The 20,459-nt window shown below is 43.6% G+C and overlaps 2 protein-coding genes across 2 annotated transcripts in view; one reads left to right on the top strand and one right to left on the bottom strand.

Moving 5' to 3' along the window:
• Positions 1 to 2,649: 2,649 nt before the first annotated feature.
• Positions 2,650 to 14,397, top strand: STOML3 (stomatin like 3). The gene is made up of 7 exons (XM_037375849.1): positions 2,650 to 3,069; positions 6,480 to 6,583; positions 7,411 to 7,483; positions 8,727 to 8,809; positions 10,349 to 10,552; positions 11,585 to 11,719; positions 11,869 to 14,397. The coding sequence occupies exons 1-7, from the start codon at positions 3,018 to 3,020 to the stop codon at positions 12,067 to 12,069; spliced, it is 852 nt and encodes a 283-aa protein (XP_037231746.1). The 5' UTR covers positions 2,650 to 3,017; the 3' UTR covers positions 12,070 to 14,397.
• Positions 14,398 to 14,496: 99 nt separating this feature from the next.
• The window catches only part of LOC119142673 (complement C4-like), a 46,525-nt gene continuing 40,562 nt past the window's right edge, over positions 14,497 to 20,459 (bottom strand). The window contains exons 38-41 of the mRNA XM_037375848.1: positions 20,334 to 20,426; positions 19,498 to 19,581; positions 15,993 to 16,125; positions 14,497 to 14,833 (exon numbers count right to left, since the gene is read on the bottom strand). Of these exons, the coding sequence (XP_037231745.1) occupies positions 14,695 to 14,833; positions 15,993 to 16,125; positions 19,498 to 19,581; positions 20,334 to 20,426 (449 nt within the window). The 3' untranslated portion in view covers positions 14,497 to 14,694. The remainder of the gene's footprint in view (positions 14,834 to 15,992; positions 16,126 to 19,497; positions 19,582 to 20,333; positions 20,427 to 20,459) is intronic.

Here is a 20,459-nt window from a genome sequence, read left to right as displayed (position 1 = left end):
GGTTATGAATGATCCTACTTCCTTGCAAATTGCCTTCCTTTCTGGGTTGAGATGGGAGCTATCCCTTTGACTGTCTCATATTTGCTCATGCTCTAGCGAAGTGTAGCTGAAGGGGTGCCTCCTGTCATCTCCCCATCTTCAGCTATTGAAAGTTGATGCCGTTTTCATGAGGAGGAGCAATATGGGGATGTTCCTACAAGCAATAGGATGGTACTGTTAATCAGCTCTGTGTCCTGTCCCTTCTAAATTTTGATCTGAGGGAAATGAATGATGGGCCTGAAGCAAATAAGCTGGTGTCTGGGGGACAGAATTCAGGGCCAGGAAAGGAGAAGGCTGAGAAATCTTTAGGAAGTGGCCAAAGTCCAGTGTGTGGGAAGGAATGTGGTGTGGGCCTAAAAAGGTCAGAAAAGGCGTAACTGAAACTTGTAACTTTTTGTTATATGCAAATCTCATGTGTGGACTCTGATGACTTTCAATACCGTTGGGATTGGCACTGTTTAGAAATGGCTGTGTGTAAAAATTGCCATTCTGGTTTTAACAAACTTTGAAGTGGGTGCTTGGTCTGTGGGATTAAGTTACTGCAGCTGGGTGATGAGATAAGCGGGAGCAACTGGACACTTCAGGGAAATTGTAAAGGACTGGTGCCGTTTGCAAGTGTAGCAGCTGGTGCAGAGAAACGGAGAGTGGTCTGCTGCCAGGTAAGCACCTTATCATCACGCCTGACCTGAGCCTTTGTGCTGTTTGCAGAATAGAAGGCTTTATCTACGTTGGCACGCTGCAGAAGGAGTTGGACTGCCACTGACCTGAACATTGATCTAATGTTGCTTATGAATCCTGCTAAAGTGACTGTGGACTCAAACTGGGTTTCTTTGTGGTACTGCTCTGCGATACAGGGCTGTCAGGCTGTTCAGCACCCATGAGCTTGCAGCTTGTAAACTGTTTTGCCCCTGAGTGCTCAAGTATTTTTTTTTTTTTCTGTGTGTTTTATAGCACTCTGGGACATGAGTTATCCATGTGTCCCAGTATAGCCCCAGGGAGAAAGGATTAAGATTGCTCTGCCTTTGACTTCAGATTTTTGAAATGGGGAATAAAAGTACAGCTGAAGTTACGTAACAGGGAGAAACTTACACAGTGATGGTGATGTTCCTGAATATAAAAGAAAAACACCATCTGCTTTAGTCACCTTTCAAGGGATATGTTTACAGGCACCTCGGGGACTTAGCAATAAACAGTAGGGAGCAATTATTTTTGTTAGATTTTATTATGTTTTGCTCCTCCATGATGGTAGAAGCAGCTGTGTAGGTTGTGGTGTTCAAATGGCTTGGAATAAAGTTATTTTCAGTAAAACCCGAGTTGCTCTAAAATGGAAAAAAAATATGTTGGGTAGTTTTACATATTATGTTCTGAAATAATTTGAAGCGCGTTGTTCTTCTAAGTGTTCACTCTTCCCACCCAGCTAGCAGGCATCTGTCCTGAACAGGCTGATCTTACAGCTCAGCTTGATGTGCCAAACAATGAAGAAAATGTTACAAATGACTTGAAATAGATGTTGTCACATATTTGGGAGGGTTTTGCAATAAGCATGTCAAGCCCAGTTTTGCAAGCTGTTTGTGCTTATGGTTTTCACTGTGATTTAAAATACCCATTCAGTGGTGCAGTTTCCTCTCTGTGAAGCTGAGAAAGGATTCTCTGGGGAGCCATCAGTGTTGAATGACCCACCTGGGGCCAGTGTGATTACTGGCAGGGAGGAAGACTTAAGCGAGATGCAGCTGGAGCCAGATCTTCAAAGGTATTGTAGATGATAGATGCCACGGAAAACAGCCATATAATTAATGCAGCTATATGTCAAAACTCATAAATCACATATGAAAAGCCACCTCTCATTTTTTCTCAAATAAGAACAGGTTTGCATCCTTCGAGAAGGCTGCTTTCTGCTGCTGCAGCCTGCAGAAGTGGCTTAGTCTGAAATGCTATGCTTGATGGGATTGTTGATATTAAAATGTGTTTTGTGAAAAATATTTTGGGGAAAGTTTTAAGACTTTGGAGTTGAAATGCTTCTGCTGTGGTATTTAGGTTATCTAGCACAACAGGGTTTAACCTGTAGCGATGGACAGTATCAAGAAGTGTATGATGAGCTATTCTACACAGCATGGGGACCTCACCTGGAGGATTATTTGTGTTGCTGGTGTTTGAGATGTGAACAGCAGCTGAGTAAGGTGTACAGCAGAGGAGCAGTACTCGATCCGTACCCTCTGGCTTTATAGAATCATACAGTTGTTTAGATTGGAAAAGACCTTCAGGTCATCGAGTCCAGCCACTAACCTAGCACTCCCAAGAACCATGCCTATGTGTCTTTTAGATACTTCCAGGGATGGTGACTCAACTGTGTCCCTGGGCAGCCTGTTCCAATGCTTGACCACCCTTTTGGTGAAGAAATTTTTCCTCATATCCAACCTTAACCTCCCCTGGCTCAACTTGAGGCTGTTGCTTCTCATCCTATTGCTTGTTACCTGGGAAAAGAGACTGACACCCTCCTTGCTACACCCTCCTTTCAGGTAGTTGTAGAGAGCGACATGGTCTCCCCTGAACCTCCTCCAGGCTGAACAGCCCCAGTTCCCTCAGCTGCTCCTCACAGGACTTGTTTTCTCCTTATCTTCTCTTTCTGTTTTGTCTTGTTCTTGTTTTTTCTCTGTGGTGACAGATACTACTCATTCACAGGAATTAATTTCCAGCTTGGATTTTGTGGGGTCTAAAACCAGCTGGGCCAAGTGCATCCCCAGCCAGAAGATGGCTACAGAAGACCATGGAGTTACACCAGGGACAACTCTGACCCACAAGACTTTGTTTTTGTAAACATCCCTGCCTCACCAGGGTAACTAGCTCCCAGAGGGCTCTCGTACAAGTGGGGATTTCTCCTTTTCTCAACCTGCCTCTCAGTGCTGTGCATGAGCGCTGTACAGTTTCAAGGTGTGCTGCTGTCTCATCTGTGAGGGGGATCAGAGCTTCCCCCAAATGGGATGGATCCCCAGAGGGAGACGCCCAAGAAAAACAACATGGAGCATCTAATTGGTAAGCCTTACTTTGTGTGTCTGTGTGGGTTTTTTTCTCAGTATTAGTATAAAGGAGCAAAACTAACCAACCAAAAAAAAAGTACATTTGATCCCAGGCATTCACCATGTCTCCCACATAGGCTGGAGCTGAAAATTCAGTATGTGCCACTGTGAGTGATGGAGCAAACTGCCTCATACTGCCCTGCCAGCATGTGTCAGCATCTGCCTTCCAGCAAAATAACCCCAGGGACTAAAATGGCCAGTTCAGCTATTGATACACTTTTGTATGTAGGGATGGGATGGAAAGGGAAAAAGATGAGTTAGTTCAGGAAGGTAGAAGAATTTTTCAGCCCCAAAAGGACACTTGATGAGTTTGGACTTCTGTGATGAACACCTGGTGCTCTCTTTTAAGCAAGGAAACTGATGCCAAACCAAGTTGTTACGGGCAATGTGTGCTGTTTTCACTGTTGTGTCTGGCTGTAAGTACGGATGCTGTGGTGGGACAAGCATAATTCTAGGCAGGACTGATCTGGGTGCTTGTCGAAAGCAGGGCGGTACATAGTGGTTACAAGAAGCTGAGGCTACTCCGTCTCTTTGTTGCTGTAGGAGACTTAGGAGATTTTTGCCTGCAGCACTTTATGTTCACAGGGCGACTTGGACAGCAGCTTTTCATTTGTTTTTCAAGTTTGATACACACATCATGATTTTGTGTATCAAGTGTGTTCATGATGTACCATCATGATGAGAGTATTAAAAAAATGCAAAGTGAATCTTATGATTATCCTGGAACTTTTCCACAGCTGCTCGTTGATGAGCTCTGACATTTTGCAGTGTATTACAGCTCGTGGTTTGCTCTGGACTGTAGACCCAAGTGAGTGAGGTTTTTTGGTGTTTACAACTATTGTAATCCATATATGAGTGTGGCAAAACCAGGTCACTGATAGTTTGGGTTGTGAGTGATCCTTATTCTTCACTACTTTTTTAGAGTCTTCCATTTGTCACGTGGTAAAATGGTTTGAAACTTCAGGGTAATTGGAGAACATTTGTGGTGTGTTTGGGGGAGCTAGGTCTGGATTCACTATTAAGAAGGCAAACTTTCATATCCTCCTTATTGGAATCTATGTTTTTAGTTGGCATGAGGATCTCTAGGACAGTTCTCATGGAGAAGGATTCCATTGTACTTTGTCGAGTTTTGGATGTGTGCTTTTTGCCCATAGTGGTGATAGGTGTTATCTTGACCCCCTACTTCTTCTCAGCTGCTTGAATATCAGTCTGCAAACTGTAGGCATTTGTTCCCAGCCATTCCCCCTGTCTGTGGATTATGTCATTCCTGCCAGGTATCTTCACAGTGGTTTCAGGTGGATGATGGTAGATGATGCTACAATCCAAAATTGCTTTTAAGGAGGTTCTTCATAACCATGTTTGGCACTGGAGAAATAGATCTGCAGACGTTTTTCTGTAAGCTAATCGTTTAAATGAAATAGAGGGAGTGCAGAATGTTGAGTTCTGCTGAATACAATATCCCTTCATGATTGATTTCCCCAAGTTTTGGATGAAGAATTATGAATGTTGCCCATTCCATGAGTTTCCTTGACCTCCCTCCACTGATTAAAAGGCACTTGACTGCTGGTACATCATGTACCTGTTGTAGCCTGACTAGTTCAACCTGAAGTACACTGTGTGGCAAACAAGCAGCAGTGAAAGCGTTAAAGATTTTCACATTAAAGCAAAAGCCCTGTCTCCATACACATGGCCTTAAGGTCTTCCTGGTAATTTACTCAGGGGAGCTCCTCGTACCATTCCTACCACTGATTGCAGAATGGCTGATGATACCTCACAAAACAGCCAGGGGTTTCAAATTACTGTTTTTTGGAAAGGGTCGGGAGGAAAGCTGGGCTCCCAGTGCACCAGTTCTGTGCTCAACTCTCAGGAAGGCTTGAAACTTGGCCTTCTTGGATGCAAACATATTTATGTGCAAGTAATTAAACCTGCAGTGGGGACCTCAGAATTAGGACGGGCAAGACTGCAAGCAGCAAAGGGCTTGGCTGGAACACCCAGGCTTGCAGTTTGCATTGCCAGAGCTGCACGGATGGATGCTGGAGGGAGGAAGGAGCTGCAGGAGCGATGTGTTGTGCCTCCTCCTCCATGGTTGCTGGGTTTTTTTCTGACAAACCTGTCAGTCCTGCTCTGCTGGTCTGTTAACTTGTGTGTTACAGATCAGGTAGCCTCATGCTGTTTCGCTGTGGTGACAAGTTTTTTCTCACAATGTATAAAATGAATCATTTTCTTTTCTATTTATCAGTTTCTGTCTGCATATGAATTGAATTTGATGTCAGAATTTCCCAGTGCAACCCTGTAACATCCAAATCATGCTGCATCTTTCCATCAGGATGGGGGACATTCTTTAGAAGACCTCTGAGCCTTCATCCGTCTCTCCTGCCTCTTCCTCTTGGGCTGGGAAACAGGGTGTGGTGTTCAGCTTCTTGTCTGTTGATACTCATGCCTGCAAAGATTTTCTTCTGGCCCAAACCTGACAGTCGGGCAGCCCTTGGGGCTAGCCCAGCCCACATCCCTGCAGCTTCTGCTTTTCTTGTGACTCTCCTGAGCCAGGGCATTTCTACATTTAGCAAAATTCAGTTGACCTTGCAGCACTCCATCCTGGTGGCACAACTGTCCTGTTCCACTCCTCACTCTCTTCTTTGAGGACCTCAGTGGCTCCAGCTGCTTTTCAAAGAGCAGCTGCTCCTTGGTCACCTTTTCCTTACAAAAGAGACTCCCAAACTTCTAGTACTTGAACAACAACTCATCATTGCCTTCCCTTCAGGCACTAAAATGATGAAAGTATTTTGATGTGTTTTTATGATAATGAAATAATGAAATTTCATTATCATTACGTCCTGGGATGAGACGAGCTGCATCCAGTGAGAGAATTGCTCAAAATGCAGGGGCGTGCACTTTGACAAGCACTGGTTTTTAAGCTTATGGTCCAGTGGATGAACTGGTCCATAAATATTCCTCAAAATGTTCATCTAAAGGCAGCAGGAGTTCCACTCATTTTCATTATTAGCTGTTTCATATGAACTAAATCTTTTGCCCCACTCATGGCACACTGACAGAGATTCATATCCATGGATACTCCACCCAATGTTTTATTTCTCCTTCACAGCCCTCAGCTTTGGCAATGCTTTTCATTTTTCCTCTTTCTTTCCTCTTGCAAAATGTACTTTCTGACCCTTTTAACGTTTTGGGCAAAAGGGCAATATAGCTGGATATTTGCTTAGGTGTTTTTATGACTTTCTATGAGGGATAGGAGGGAGGAAGAGGGAGTGAGTTTGCAGTCCCTCATGATTGCACTGGGCTAGATCTACATGCCTCAGATAACTTTTCAAAATTTGCATTCATTGCTCTTATTCCTTATTTTTGTTATAGCTGACAGACGGGAAGGCATTGGCGTCTGTGGCTGGATCCTGGTTTCGCTTTCATTCCTCCTGGTGCTTGTTACCTTTCCTATTTCCATCTGGACATGTATCAAGGTAAGCTAGTGGGATCTGAGGCACATAAATTATCATCACTGTTACTTACATTTATTGATTTCTTGATTTTGTTAAGACAAGGCACTTCACGTTTACTCTTTGGAAATCATAGGTGCTTGTAGTGAAGATGCAGTCTGGGACCGAGAGTCGTGTTCTTCCACTGACTTTCTGTATCACCAGAAGTTACTCTTTTAATTTCTTCCATTCTCAATCAACAGTTAAATTTCCCTGCTTTGCAACACTGGGAGAATAAATCTACAAACTTTTCTGAAGAACTCTTATTTGATGCTGCCAGCAATAGTGATTAACATGAGCACATGGGAACATGGCTCCCTGCATTGAGCTGCTATATAACCTAAACCCACAAAATGCCCCATCAAGACATGGGCAGAATATGATTAATTTAAAGCAGTTTTTAGGGGTGAGTTACCAGGGTGATTGCCCTGAACACCAGGCCTTGAGTAGTCCTGCTACAGTAACCACAGTAGTTAGCTAGATTATCTCAAGCAAGACATCCTTTGCCTATAGCTCCTCTGAGTGTAGTATTGATGTTGAGGGGGTTGTGGGTAGCCTTGTTAGATCAGTGACAATTCTTTCATATTTGATCTGTTTAGTACTCCATTTGCAGGACCAGGGGGGCTGAGTTTTCGCAGAAAAGCATGAGGTGAGGAGAAGACTTGAAATGCCTCGTGATTTGCAGCTTTGTTGGTTCCTATGTTATTGTACATTTATTTACATTTAATATAGATGCCAAAGATTTAAAAAATCAAACCAGAGAGCAGGGATAGAATTAATGGTAACACTCTAAATTTAAAATATTTTCCTAGGTTATCAGAGAATATGAACGTGCTGTTGTATTTCGGCTGGGACGTATACTGTCTAAGAAAGCAAAGGGACCAGGTGAATGCATGCAGTTTTACTCCTGTTATGATGCACTGCTTTTATTTAAGTATGATGCACTCTAACCACATAGAGAATTGCACAGGTCCATGAAATAAATCCTTCTTCGTAGCACGAGGGGGATGAGATGGTCCTCTCCACTGCAGCTCTTTTACCTGCAGGGTGTTTGTTTTTCTGAAGAGAAGATAAAGCCCACCGCTTGTCACACCACAACACAGAAGGTTGAGGACCTTGATACCAGGTGTGGATTTGCTGCTGAGTAGATTGGACAACAACAGGTTAAGCTCATGCTGCAGACACTGGTGCAGGACAGGAAGGTTTAAATTCAGTCTTCAGGTCTGCCACAGACTTTTTGGAGTGACTGTGGCCACTTTCCCTCTACCTCACTTCCAACACTACCTGTTGCTGCCAGTTCTTTAGCTGTCTGCTGCTCTGAAAGTGGTAAATGCGCCAGGGCAGGGACACTCAGCATCTATCCAGAGTTTGTTACCGTCACCTAGGATCAGGCTGCAAATCACAAATACAAGCCAAACCCAACAGCATGAGGTATTTGCACTGGTGCAGTTACCACCTCTGTGCAATGAAACTGGGGACACTGGAAGTCGAAATAAGAGGAAAAAGTCCTTTTCAGGTACTGTCCTTCCTCTTGAGTAACAGCCATGTGGTCCCAAAAGCGGCTAGGGCAGGTGCAGAGCTCTTCTGTGTGGCTCTGGGCACCTGAGCAAGGTGCTGAGATTAGAGGAATAGTTGTGTCAAGTGTCCGTCTCTTATGTCGGGGACTCCTTCACAGGATGTATCAGACCCTGGGACAACGTTCCTCATGTGGGAGCCTACAGGTGGTGCAGGAATCTGGACCTCAGCGGTGTCTTTCCTGGGGACCCACATACGGTACCACAGATGGCTTATGATTTAATAAGGGGAAACTAAAGAAAGGCATGGAAGGAATTTTTGCCAAAAGTCTCATGGTAGATTTGAGACCAGACCTGCAATCTGCCCATTACCAGTCCGGAGCCCGAGGTCATTAAGCTCTAATAAATTCAGATTGTTTGCAGGTATCTGCATTTCCCTGTTATTTGAAAAAGCAAAACCTTACTGTTGTCACCTCCTGTAGCAGAAAGGACAGCTGTAGTAATAAGGTGGGTTCATTCCCCACCCTGTGGGTATTTCTGATTGCTTTGTACAGGATACCTGGTTCTAGACTTAGCTTTCAGAGGTTTTTCATCTAATTATTTTTATTTTTCAGGTATGATCCTCATACTTCCGTGTACAGATACGTTTATCAAGGTTGATCTTAGAATGGTTACCTGTAACATTCCTCCACAAGAGGTAACTATTCTCTGGCAGCCATCTAAGAAATAAAAGGTAGAGTGGATTCATGGCACGATCAAAAACAATGCAGGTGTTTTATAGCCTTGCAGCTGTGAGCTACAATATAGAATTTAGCTTACTTGCTGTATCTTCTGGCTTCCAAACTGTTTACAAAACTTCTGCTTATGAAAACCTGCAGACACATCATTGCAGGCCAAGCAAACTCCTTTTGCTAATATTCAGAACTGTGAGATAAATGATAAGGGGGAGGGGAGGCAGAATTGCAAATGGGAAACAGAGAGGACAAGAGAGGAGAGGCTAAAAAATTTCAGAAATTAATGTCCTAATAGAATTGGGTCTGACGTGCAGCTCACCATTCCAAAAAGCCTTCACTGATGTAGCTGCTGCTTGAAGGTACACGTACTCTGTGCTTCTGAGAAGGCAAATTACATAGGGGTAACAAATCTCCTTAAATTAACATGAATTAGCAGGCAACCATCCACTAAACTCATATCCGAGCAGGAATGGAGGGGCGTATCTGTAGGCATGATACTGACAGACATTGACTGAAGAATTTAATCTGAAGAATCAGTTGCTGAGCAGTTCCCATCCTCCTGATCAACTTTTCACTCCATGTTGCCCCAGCCCCACTGCAGTACAATGCTTCTACTCATGGAGCTGGCACTGCTGTCCCCATCCTTACACGAAGAGCAGAGAGGGAAGAGATGGCCCCAGGACCCCTTTGGCCCCCAGGGTTGCCCCTTGCGATTGCCTCCAGAGCTGTTCCCTGGACCATTACCTTTCCGTAATCACAAAGAGCCTTTCCTCAGAGTGCAGGTTGCACGGGTGCATGTTGTGGAATGAAAAATGGCTCCCCTGAAACAGGAGTCTGGAAGGAAGACGGTTGCAGTACTTGTGCTGTACAAGGTCTAGCAGCTTTTGCTGTGGCTTCTGCAGCTGCTGGCAGGGCTCCCGTGAAACATTGGTTTGCAGGCGGCAGATGCTAAGGAGGGAGGAGACAGTGGAACATCATCAGTGCTCCACTGAGGCCAGCTGCCTGCTGAGGCATGGGGACTTGTCTGGCAAAAGATAACACAACTCCTCTATGAATACTTAAAATATTTTTTCAGAGTTTCTTCTCACAATTTCTTGCACTTTGCTTTTCATTTTTGTTTTGATTTGCTGGTGTTTCTTAGAAATACTTTGTTTAGGGGGAAGTAGTGCAGATCTTCCAAACTGCATGCAGTGTATAAAATTATTAATGGCCCTTTCTACAAGAAAGGAAAAGGGTAATCATAATCTATTATTACAGAAAAAATTAATTCAAGTTATGATATTCACTTACCATTGAAACAGTTTGTTTAAAGGCCATGTATGCTATTTTGCCCCAGTTTAAACTGTAGTGATGCTGTATAGCTTCTTTGAAGTAATTTCTCAGGGGAATGTCAAAGAAACCAAAAGAAATTCTTAGCTTCCTTGATTTACCAGGGCCTTTGTTTCACTAAGGGGAAAACAAATTATTTCCCTTCTTTAATTCTATATGTTTCTGGAATGCAGATTCTCACGAAAGATGCCGTTACTGCCCAGGTCGATGGGGTGGTATGCTACAGGATCCACAGTGCTGTCAGCGCAGTCGCCAACGTCACTGATGTCCACTCAGCTACCTTCCTCGTGGCACAGAGCACCCTGAGAGGTGTGCTGGGTACACAGAGCTTGGCTCAGCTCCTGGCAGGTCGTGAGGAGATCGCGCACAGTATTCAGGTAAATCTGGCTCTCAAAATTCACTGAGCAGCATGGAGACATGTTCTGAGGAGTAGCAAATTAGGAATAATCTCTTTTTTTTCTTCAACAACGATAACAAAATTTTCCTTCATGTTTTCTTTTCACTTATCGTCTTAATTTTTAAAGTCAGAAAGAGTTATTCTAAAGGTATTTCCCCAGGTTCTTGTAGAAAGGTTATTTCCTACCAAAAGGCAGCTAAGATTCTGAAATTATCCAGTTACTTGAATAAATTACTTTAATCTTTCCACAGAGGCCACTGCAAGTGGTGAGGAAGCCTGCTGTTCATGGGAAGCTCTGTCTTGAGCAGACCCTTGACTGAGGTTTAACGGAGGCAAGGCTTGTATCTCCTGTCATAACAACTAAGAGTGCAGAACTGAGTTCCTTTACACTTTGAAATGCCATCTGTCTGGGGGTTTTATTTCACAGCCAAGGAGGGAGCAGAGAAGAAGTCCAACAACTGATTTACTCTTGTCAGTCAGAGACGAGGCGTAGTGGAATCCAGGACAGACTGTGCCCCTCTGCAGCCAGGAGAGCGGCTGCGGGCAGAGCCAGGGGCACGGTGGTGACGTGAATTGCAGTAGTGCCCAGGAGCCTGAGCACAGAGGAGCGTGCAGCGCTGTGCGCTGTCTTTCACCCACGGTGTGCTCTGACGTGCTTTCACAGTGTCGCGCTGTTGTAGGAAGTTCCCTTTGTTTACTTTGTAAAGTTTACTTTGTAAAAGGGTGAAGTGTGGAAAGTGGCCCCCTAAAGAAAAGGCAGGGATCGTTGCTTAGGAGGCAGTAGAGAAGCCACACAGGAGAACACCAGTGTTGATCGACAGGAGTTTCACAAGGCTGCGGTACCCGCTGTACGTGCAGCGCGTTGGGTGTTAGTGCCCCTGGAGGGCCCCGTCTTTCTCTGGGGCAGGTCTGCGTGCTGCCCTTCCTTCTGCCCAAGCAGCAGGGTGCGGCGCGGGGTTTTCTCTCTGCCAGCACTGTGCTCTTCCTGGTGGGTTGTGTGTTTGTCCCTAAGGCTATCCTCAACAGCGCTACGGAGCAGTGGGGAATCAAAGTGGCCCGTGTGGAGATCAAAGATGTCAGGATTCCTGTGGCCATGCAGAGGGCAATGGCAGCTGAAGCAGAGGCTGCTCGAGAGACAAGAGCTAAGGTGAGACCCATGGCAATGTCAGCCCCCAAGCTCTTGTATTCTTGTCCCAGGCATCCAAGTGCCTGTTTGTTTTCTCCTCATTGTAAAGATGAATTTTCCCCCACTATGGACACCATCACAGTGCCATTTCCATGTCTCTTACTTTGCAGGTTGTGGCAGCACAGGGCGAGAGGAATGCTTCTGAAGCGCTCAGGCAGGCCTCCATGGTGCTGGCTGAGTCTCCAGCAGGTCTTCAGCTGCGCTACCTACAAACACTAACAACCTTGGCAGCAAAGAATAATTCCACCATTGTCTTCCCTTTCCCTATAAATATGCTTAAGAGTTCGGGGCAGAGAAGTAAGGAGGGATAGAGACTGTTCTACACTAGCTCCTTGGGCAGAGACATTTCCCAGGCTTCCTGGGAAGCAAGAGGTTCCAGATTACCAGAATTAAAGGAGAAGCATGCTTGGGTCCTCTGTACCAAAAATAAAAATAAAAATAGTTTAATAATCACACATAGTTTCCACATTTGGAGACTGCATTTGCAAGGTTCAGGCACTAAGCAGTTTCAGTTTAGACTCATCTCCAAGTTAAATGGAAGAAAATATATAAAAATGGAATAAAATATGTAAAATGCATGTTAGACTTAAAATTAAATTTTAATGATGCTTTCACCACATTTTACAGTCTTGAGTGTAGCAATTATTTGGTGATTTGTCTGCTAAGCAAGAACCTCTGAGCTCTTGATGTATGCAACACAGCAAAAGTGTCAGGTACTGGTATTTAATTTAAGTCCTGTGGAGCAGAAAGAAGAATTTGGCCCCTAACCTTAGAGGTATTCCTTATAACTATTAGCAGAATTACTGGATAATTGGTATATCAGTGGAACAGCCTATTCTTTACCTTATATGAGTAGAAATCAGCGCTTGCTTTACTGACCTCAGCTGGATTTTGCCATAAAACTGACATTTCTACAAGCTCTGTAACAAAAGGAGGAGAATATATGTCCAGATATTACAGTCATATTTCCTAGATCTGAAAGCTGGGGCAATCCTCAAGGGAAAAATTTTTTTCTATATTAATCAAAGTATCTGTCTTGCACCATCAGGAAGTTTCTTATCCTCCTTTGCAGATGTCATTATGCGGCGGTGCAGGTCTTATATACAATAAGCATCTCCCTTCTTCTGAGGAAAGGCGGGGAGAGCTGGGCTTGCTTGATCTAGAGGAGAGACGACTGAGAGGGGGCCTTCTCAATGCACACAAACATCTTAAGGGTGAGTGTAGGAAGGATGGGGCCAGGCTCTTTTCAGTGGTGCCCAGCAACAGGACAAGGGGCAATGGGCACAAACTGCAACATGGGAAGTGCCATCTGAATGTGAGGAAGAACTTCTTTACCTTGAGGATGACAGAGCACTGGAAGAGACTGCCCAGAGAGGCTCTGGAGTTTCCTCTGGAGACATTCAAAATCCACCTGGATGTGATCCTGTGCAACCTGCTCTAGGAGAACCTGTTTTAGCAGGGGATTGGACTAGATGATCTCCAGAGGTCCCTTCCAACCCTGACCATTCTAGGATTCTGTGATTCTATTTTCCAGCTGCCTGCTATGAATCTGAAGGCTCTCGTGGTGTAGCTGTTCTGGTAGGTGCTGCTGCTGTCTAGTGTCTTGTCCCCACAAGGCTCACTGCTCTCCCTCCTATCCAGTACACATTTGATTCCAAATTAAGCAGATCAGGATGGACCTATTAATTATCATATTGTTGATACAACCTCTTCTTATTTTTACTGCAGTGTAACATAAGCAGTCGAGGTGGCCAATTTTTGTGCTCAGTAGCTGCTGGCAGGAAGACAATGGTATGGGCATCTGAGGATAGTGACCTGTTCAGCTTTTCGTTGTAGCTCGTCTGCTTCAGACATGACGGCCAACTGGCATTTCGCTGGCAAATGAAAGATGTAAAACCTGTATTTGCAGGTGATCTACTTATCAGTGTTATCAAAACGTTTTCTACAGACTTTTTCCTATCCTAAGAAAAGAGAGGGTTTGAGTTTTAGGGTCATGTTTCATCATCAACTTAGTTTACCATTTGTGGAAGCCTTTCTAACTGTGACAGCAAACCCCCCTACCTTTCCCTGACAAATACTGCATCTCCACTACAGAGCTGTTTGCATACCTGCAGAAGCAGCAGCGCTTTAGAAAAATGCAGCCACAGGTTGCGTCCGGTTTTTTGTTTTGGTTTGTTTTTAAGTAATGCAAAGTAATTAAACTCTAAAAAAAAGAAAAGCTTGAAAGACTTGTGATTACAGGGTGCAGTTAAAAAGCACTTCTATGTCCTGAGTGAGCTGTCAGCACTAACTAGCCTGTGCACGGCTCCTGGATCAGGCACAGGACACATCCAGTCCTGTTGTGGGCCAGTTCCTGTTCCAGCTTCAGAAGCACGTATGGGAGTCCTGCTGTGGTACGAGTGGGATCATCTGTTCCCCTACCTGAGGACTCACAATGAAAATAAGAAATTAACTGATGTGCTGAAGCATGAGTGTATCTCTTTTCACTCAGCAGCAGTGTAAGACTGGCTGTACTCGCTAATCTCATGAATGCCCAGTCTTGTTTCTGACCCATGCAGACTTCTTGGCCTCTTTTTGTGTCCAGTGACAATGACTGCAAGAATTAATCACCTCTGCAAGCCCAATGATTTTTCATTTGATCCTCTGCAGGATAATTGCACTGTTGTATAATGGATCAGGGAAACAGAAATTCCTGCTGTCGCTTCACCAGTGACAGGGACAATAAACGCAATAACTAGTAGAGTAACTGCCATTTTTATTGTATTACCCCCACACATACATCTACAAGAAGATACTCCAATCAGTGAAACAGATAGCAACAGAAGCAACTCTGCAATGTTTCAGGTGCCATTCTGATGCGCAGGTTTTGCAAGAAAAAATTCGGGAAGAAGCTGAGTCACAGTCATACAGCTACGCTGTGGGATCAGAGCGATCGTTCAGAAGAGGCAGAGGCCATCAGGCATGTTCATGAAGTCCTGCAGGTGAGCACAGGCTTCCCGGTGCAGAGTGGTGCGGCACTCGCTGGCACTCGGAATTTTCTCTACCCAGGCTTGTGCATCAAGGAAGTACTGCATCCTGGGTGCAAGTGGGACAGGCAGAGGAGGTGAGTTGTTACTGCTGACATGGAGCAATGGGAAAGGTAATCCCCGTGACATCCCTCCACCGAGGCACCTCTGAGATCAGGCAGAGTTATACTAGCCAAGAAGCTTGCCTGAAACCTAGTTTCATCAGTAGGTTAACTGAGCTTATAACTCGATAAAGTTTGGGAAGTATCAGTGCTAATCTGGGACAAATCTGGCTGTACGTGTATTTTGAGTGACACCAGGTAAGCATGGACTAAGTTTAGAGTTTTCTGGAGTGGTACAAAATGCCCCAGTGCATGCCAATGGGACACAGCGAAGGGGAGTTTAGCTTCAGCAGACTACTCCAGAATGTTTCCTAATTTTCTGTGATTAGAAGCTGTGTAGCTTCTGGCATTTTATGACTGGACTGGAGAGGACTTCAGAGGTTACACCTCTGCTGGGAGCCTTCAGTCTTTAGCATGTCTTTGTTGAAGCAAGTCCCTGGCTTAAGCACTCACTTTGGTGTCATGTAGAGATGGGGAGAGGGAACTTTTCAAGGTTTTAGGAAGTGGCGCTCACAATTTGATTGAAAACGTCTCCCTCCTAGAAGCTCTCAGAGGCACTAACTTTCTCCAGTTCGGTGCAGGGAAATGAATCATATAAGATGCCTTCCTCACTGAATATTTGATGGTGTCAGACTAAATTCCTTTTCAGATAAATTCCCGTTTTTTCATTAGTGTGCCAGTGAGAAATGAGAAGAATATGCTATTTGCATGCATGATATAACAGAAAACTTGAGAGCTGCTCTTAGCCATGGTCCCACCGATTTCTTTTGCAAACACAGGAGTTGTGTAAGGCATCTGCAGTAGATGGAATTGTGTAGCATTTGCCTTTCTCTTTTTCTAGCTGTGCATTTTTAACCCAGTGGAGTCAGGGCCAGATTTTGATTCTGAAAAGTGTGGGAACCAGGCTCTGCACAGATGCATGAGCCAATAGATTTGGGTGGCTCAGATGTTCCCCACAGCTACTCTTTTGCCACCAAAGAGTGGTACTCTTTGCACGTTAGAAAAGCCAGCAGAATCAATCCCTAAGAAATCTGTTCCTCCCTTTGCTTTCTGGAGGTTCACGCTCCATGATAGCAGCCACTGCTGCTCAGGAACCATTGCACTTACTTGTTGTTGGAATCAACAGTTTCCCCATCTTTCCCCATGAGGAGGTACCGTTTGCCAGTGACCATGTTTAACTTGCACGTGGAGCGTGTTAGGAACTGTCGGTGGGAACCTATTTGGATGCTTTCATCAGTAGCTGTGACAGGAGAAGAAAAAAACCCACAAATTTTTCTAATAAAGAATAGAACCATAGCCCACAGGACACATCAGCCCTTTGTGATCGTTTATGCCACTGCTAAGGCAAGGTAATACTTCACTTGGGGGTTCTGGCTTGACATGGGAATAAATGACCATGCTACGGTAGGATATCTTTACCTTAACATTACCTGACAAAGAGTAAGCCATTTCTGTCTCAGCTGGTTGTCTTGGCCTCCTCAGTAGTTATTAAAGGAGCTGTTTTGCTATAGAGAACTTTCAGTCAGGCCTTATAGAGTTTGTTTAAATCTCAAAGATTGGAGGAAAAACCGAAGGAAAAAGAAAACATGCTATCATATATTTCAGATTGCTCAAGCTCATAGTGGTCTTAAGAGCTAGCAAACTAAATTCAAGCATCTGGAGGCTCAACAATGCAACAGGTAGTATTAAAAACTCACTCTCCTTAGCACACCTGACCTGAACTTCACCGATACAGCCTTTATGCTATTCCTCTGAAGCTGATATGTAGGACATGCACTTGGTGATCTCCACATTAAAATAACTTAGCAAGATTCTGGTCTGGATTCTGGCCCAGAAGATTTTCCATTCAAGAGCTGCACTTCCATTACAGAACTGGATATCCAAGGCAGAAGAGAAAGCTACTCAGGTACTGCAATGACATGAGAGCTGGAGAGATGCTTATTCATCAGACTAGCCACGTATCATGAGGATACTGTGTTGTTTGGCTAGAACAATGGTTTTCAAAGTCCATTTGGAAAAAAAAATAATCAAATAACAGCAATGTTCTAATTGCTTACTCTCTAACTATAATGTGAATTGTCATGCACAACTGTGGTGACAAATTCAACGTTAAACCAGCCTAAATTACAAGTAAGATACCACAGTCTTCCTACAGCTTCCACAGTTAGAAGTTTGTGCAGCTTCTGCTCTCTAAAGTATTATATTACAAGTGTGGAAAGTCTAGTTTTTAAAATTAAACCCTAGGAGTAGAATAAAAACCTGAAGTAGAATATTTTAACAGTAATAAAATTCAAGAGAATTTGATGTAGAGTGCTAATCTGTGAAACCTAGCACTAAGAACCTTATGCTATTCCTTAAAACTTGCTTTAATTTTACATACGGTACTTACAGACCAGGGAAAAGTCAGTCTTCAGTATTGTATGCTGTTTTACATGTGCATTTTTCCAAAGAATAATACAATACTGAAGGTTTTCTCATATAACCCAAGACTTTTCTATTGTTCCTATGCTATATGGTGTACTGCATTTTCATTTTGTTCAAGGAATGTAAAGAAGAGTCAGAACTACTTGACAAAACGATGATGTTATGGCTCGGGTTTGTTGTGCTTAAATTACCATGGTGTTTCTTGGTTCATATGCTTCACAAATGGCCTAATACAGTTCAGACTGTGAGGATCATGAGCATTTGAGTTATTACCTTAAGAGGTTATTATGTAATTTCCAATTCTAAAGCTCCAATTAAAAAAAAAAATAATGTTCCAAAGCGTCCAAGCAGAATTTAAGGGAAACAATTACTTCAGATTTTAGAATATATAACAGGAAATAAAAAAAAAAACTGGGGGGGGGGGGAGGAGGGGAAGGATTCTGTGCTGGTTTTCACAGGCCATACTATTCCCCTAAAGGAATCGTAAGACAGCATATATGTTAGCCATACAAAACACATGCACTAATTCTATTAATAATCAAAGTAATCTGAGGAGTGAACATCTGCGATATTCTCTTTTGCTGACTTCCAAGCACAAATAAGTGTTTCCATCTGTCTTCTGAAGGATTGATACTGAAATGATGCCATGGGTCCAGAGAACGAGAATTTATCCTGCTAATTCTCACCTACCCTTGGTGACAGCAACAGAGACCAACTTCACTCAAAACACCCACAAAAAGTACAAAAGATAACTTTAGTTCAGTCATGAGCTGATATGGATGCACTGTCTTGCTTTTTCTTCATCATCATGGCTTCATGCCTCTTCCCAGCCTTTCCCAAGCCTGCTGAAAGCCTACCATCATATAGCACAAACCAAAGGGGATTTTAAAGGGATCAAAAAGAAGGAGGTAGCAGTGGGAGAAGTCATCTCTTCCTTTCAACTTTATGTTGAAAGGATGTTTCTCTCAGCTGCCAAGAAACAAAATTTTTCTAGTTGTGAGTACAAATGCACAGGGGCCTAGATCTAAATCCTGTAGGTTTTCTGGGGGGATTAATGAAACTTTCAATCATGGTACTGTAATCACTAGGTAGCATGGTACTGTAATCACTAGGTATCATTAACCCTGCATACAGAAAGCCCTGGGTGTGACAGATGCTGTCTCTGGACTCACGAAGTGTGGACATGATTTTCCAACAGGAACTGAACATTGGGCACAGATCACAAGTTGTGTGCCATAAAGTACTGTGTGACATTGCCAGTCCCCTGGGCAAAGTCTGAGGGAGTTAATTCTTCTGTTTCAGACAGGGAAGATTTCAAAATCTTTGAAGTTGCTTTTTAAAGGCAATCTCTGGCTGCCAAACTCAAAACTGTCAACCGCATGATACCACAGCGGCTGAAGACTGAGAACTCACCTGACATCCTCTCCAGAAATTACTTTGAAGAGTGTCAGTTTTCACTGATGCTGCTGATAAAGTTCACCTGGGGACAGCTGGGATGGCAGGCCTGAAAAAGGTCTGAGAGCAGTGCAAATCTTTACACTGCACCTAAAGAAATAGCAACAAAGAAGCCTTTCTATCACCATTACTAAACTGAAGTTCTTGAGGTTTTCCTGTGTTCACCTGACTTCAGACAAGTCATCGTGGACAACTTTTAGCCTGTTCCATAAGGATTGCAAGTGCTTGATAATTTACTAGAGTAACAAGCACTTCAGAGCTTCATCTAGTATCAAAACAGAGGTCAGTGCATATGTGTACAGTAGAAAAAAATTGTGGATCAATAACAGTAGTCTTTTATAGACTTTATGTGAACTATACGATACAGAAAATCTAATATTCACTCTATGCATGTTTTTGGAGGGTTTACCTTAGACTAGCTCCAGTTCAGAGCCATAGACCAAATGCAGCTGGAATAAGTCTTCTGGTTTAGTTTAGTCTGAAAGGATTGATGCTCCTGTGCTCTGAATGTGAACCAAAGCCAACAACTACCCCTGAGCTGAACTGAACAGTGAGGTAGCTGCACAAAATGAGCCTTGCAAGAAATCAGGCTTCTTGCAAGCCTAGTATAGAAGTATCTCTGACCCTACTTTCTACAGCAAGAGAAGGCATCTGCATGTTCATACCGGCTAACGTTCAATCAACCCAGTTTTCCTACAGGTCCATGAAAGGAGCCAAACATTTGGATACTTACTGGCTTTAAGGATTCTGTGGATTTTAGCCTCATAGTAATCAAAAACATTCTTCTGTGTACTATTGAGGACCTCCACCTCGTACACTGCAACAGACAACAACTGTGTGAAGTCAGATGGAAATAAAAGATTTCATCCCAAACCTGAAAAATAGGTATGCTTTTACCAGATGTTTATGCAGATGCTGGTGTACCATCTATTCATAAATTACGAGGGTATGAAAGATAACAGGGTAGTAATCCTGTATTCCTGATATGCTTTTAGAAACTCAGGTATTGATCAACGACCTCTAGATTTTTATTCCTGTTTGTATTTTTCTTAAAAGAAGATCCTATATGATTAGGTTTTCATTTTTTTCCCTGTCCTTCTGTTAGCATCTCACCTAGCAAAGCTGCTGAATCAGTTTTCCTTCAGTAGCTCTTCCAACTTCCCATTCAAAGAGGAGGCCAGGAAGGCAAATTAACAAAGGGGAAAATTGTTGCCTGGCTCTGCAGAAGGAGCTGCTGAGCGATGGCGTAGCATGCAGAGCCTGATCTTTATCTCCGTCCTGTAACATTAGGGATGGTGGGGATGGTGGCACTCACACCCCTGGTCTAAAGCATGTGACATTATGTTGTCTGCGCTTCCTTCCCCCAGCATCCCCCAGCATCTTTCTGAGGCCTTTATTTTTCCCTTTGATGACTGCGATAGCACACGGCTTTGTTTCATCTCAGCCTCCAGGCCAGATAGAGAAACCCTACCCATTTCAGGAGAGGTCTGGCCGTATAAATCTACAAATGTATCCTTGTTAAAAAGAACTATGTTTAAACAAAATCAACAGTTGTCTTTCATGCCTTACCATAATCTGAAACAGGGTAGTAGCAGACAAAACTGAGGCGTGTGGTTTGTGTTACGGCTTTACTGAAAGTTGATCTTTGTTTTGGGCAGGGACCTAGAGTGAGGAAAATAAATGATATATCTGTCT

Source organism: Falco rusticolus, chromosome 2, assembly GCF_015220075.1.
Source record: "Falco rusticolus isolate bFalRus1 chromosome 2, bFalRus1.pri, whole genome shotgun sequence".
Classification (NCBI taxonomy): Eukaryota; Metazoa; Chordata; class Aves; order Falconiformes; family Falconidae; genus Falco; species Falco rusticolus.
Note: the sequence above shows the minus strand (reverse complement) of the source record. Positions and strands in the feature narration are given on the sequence as shown.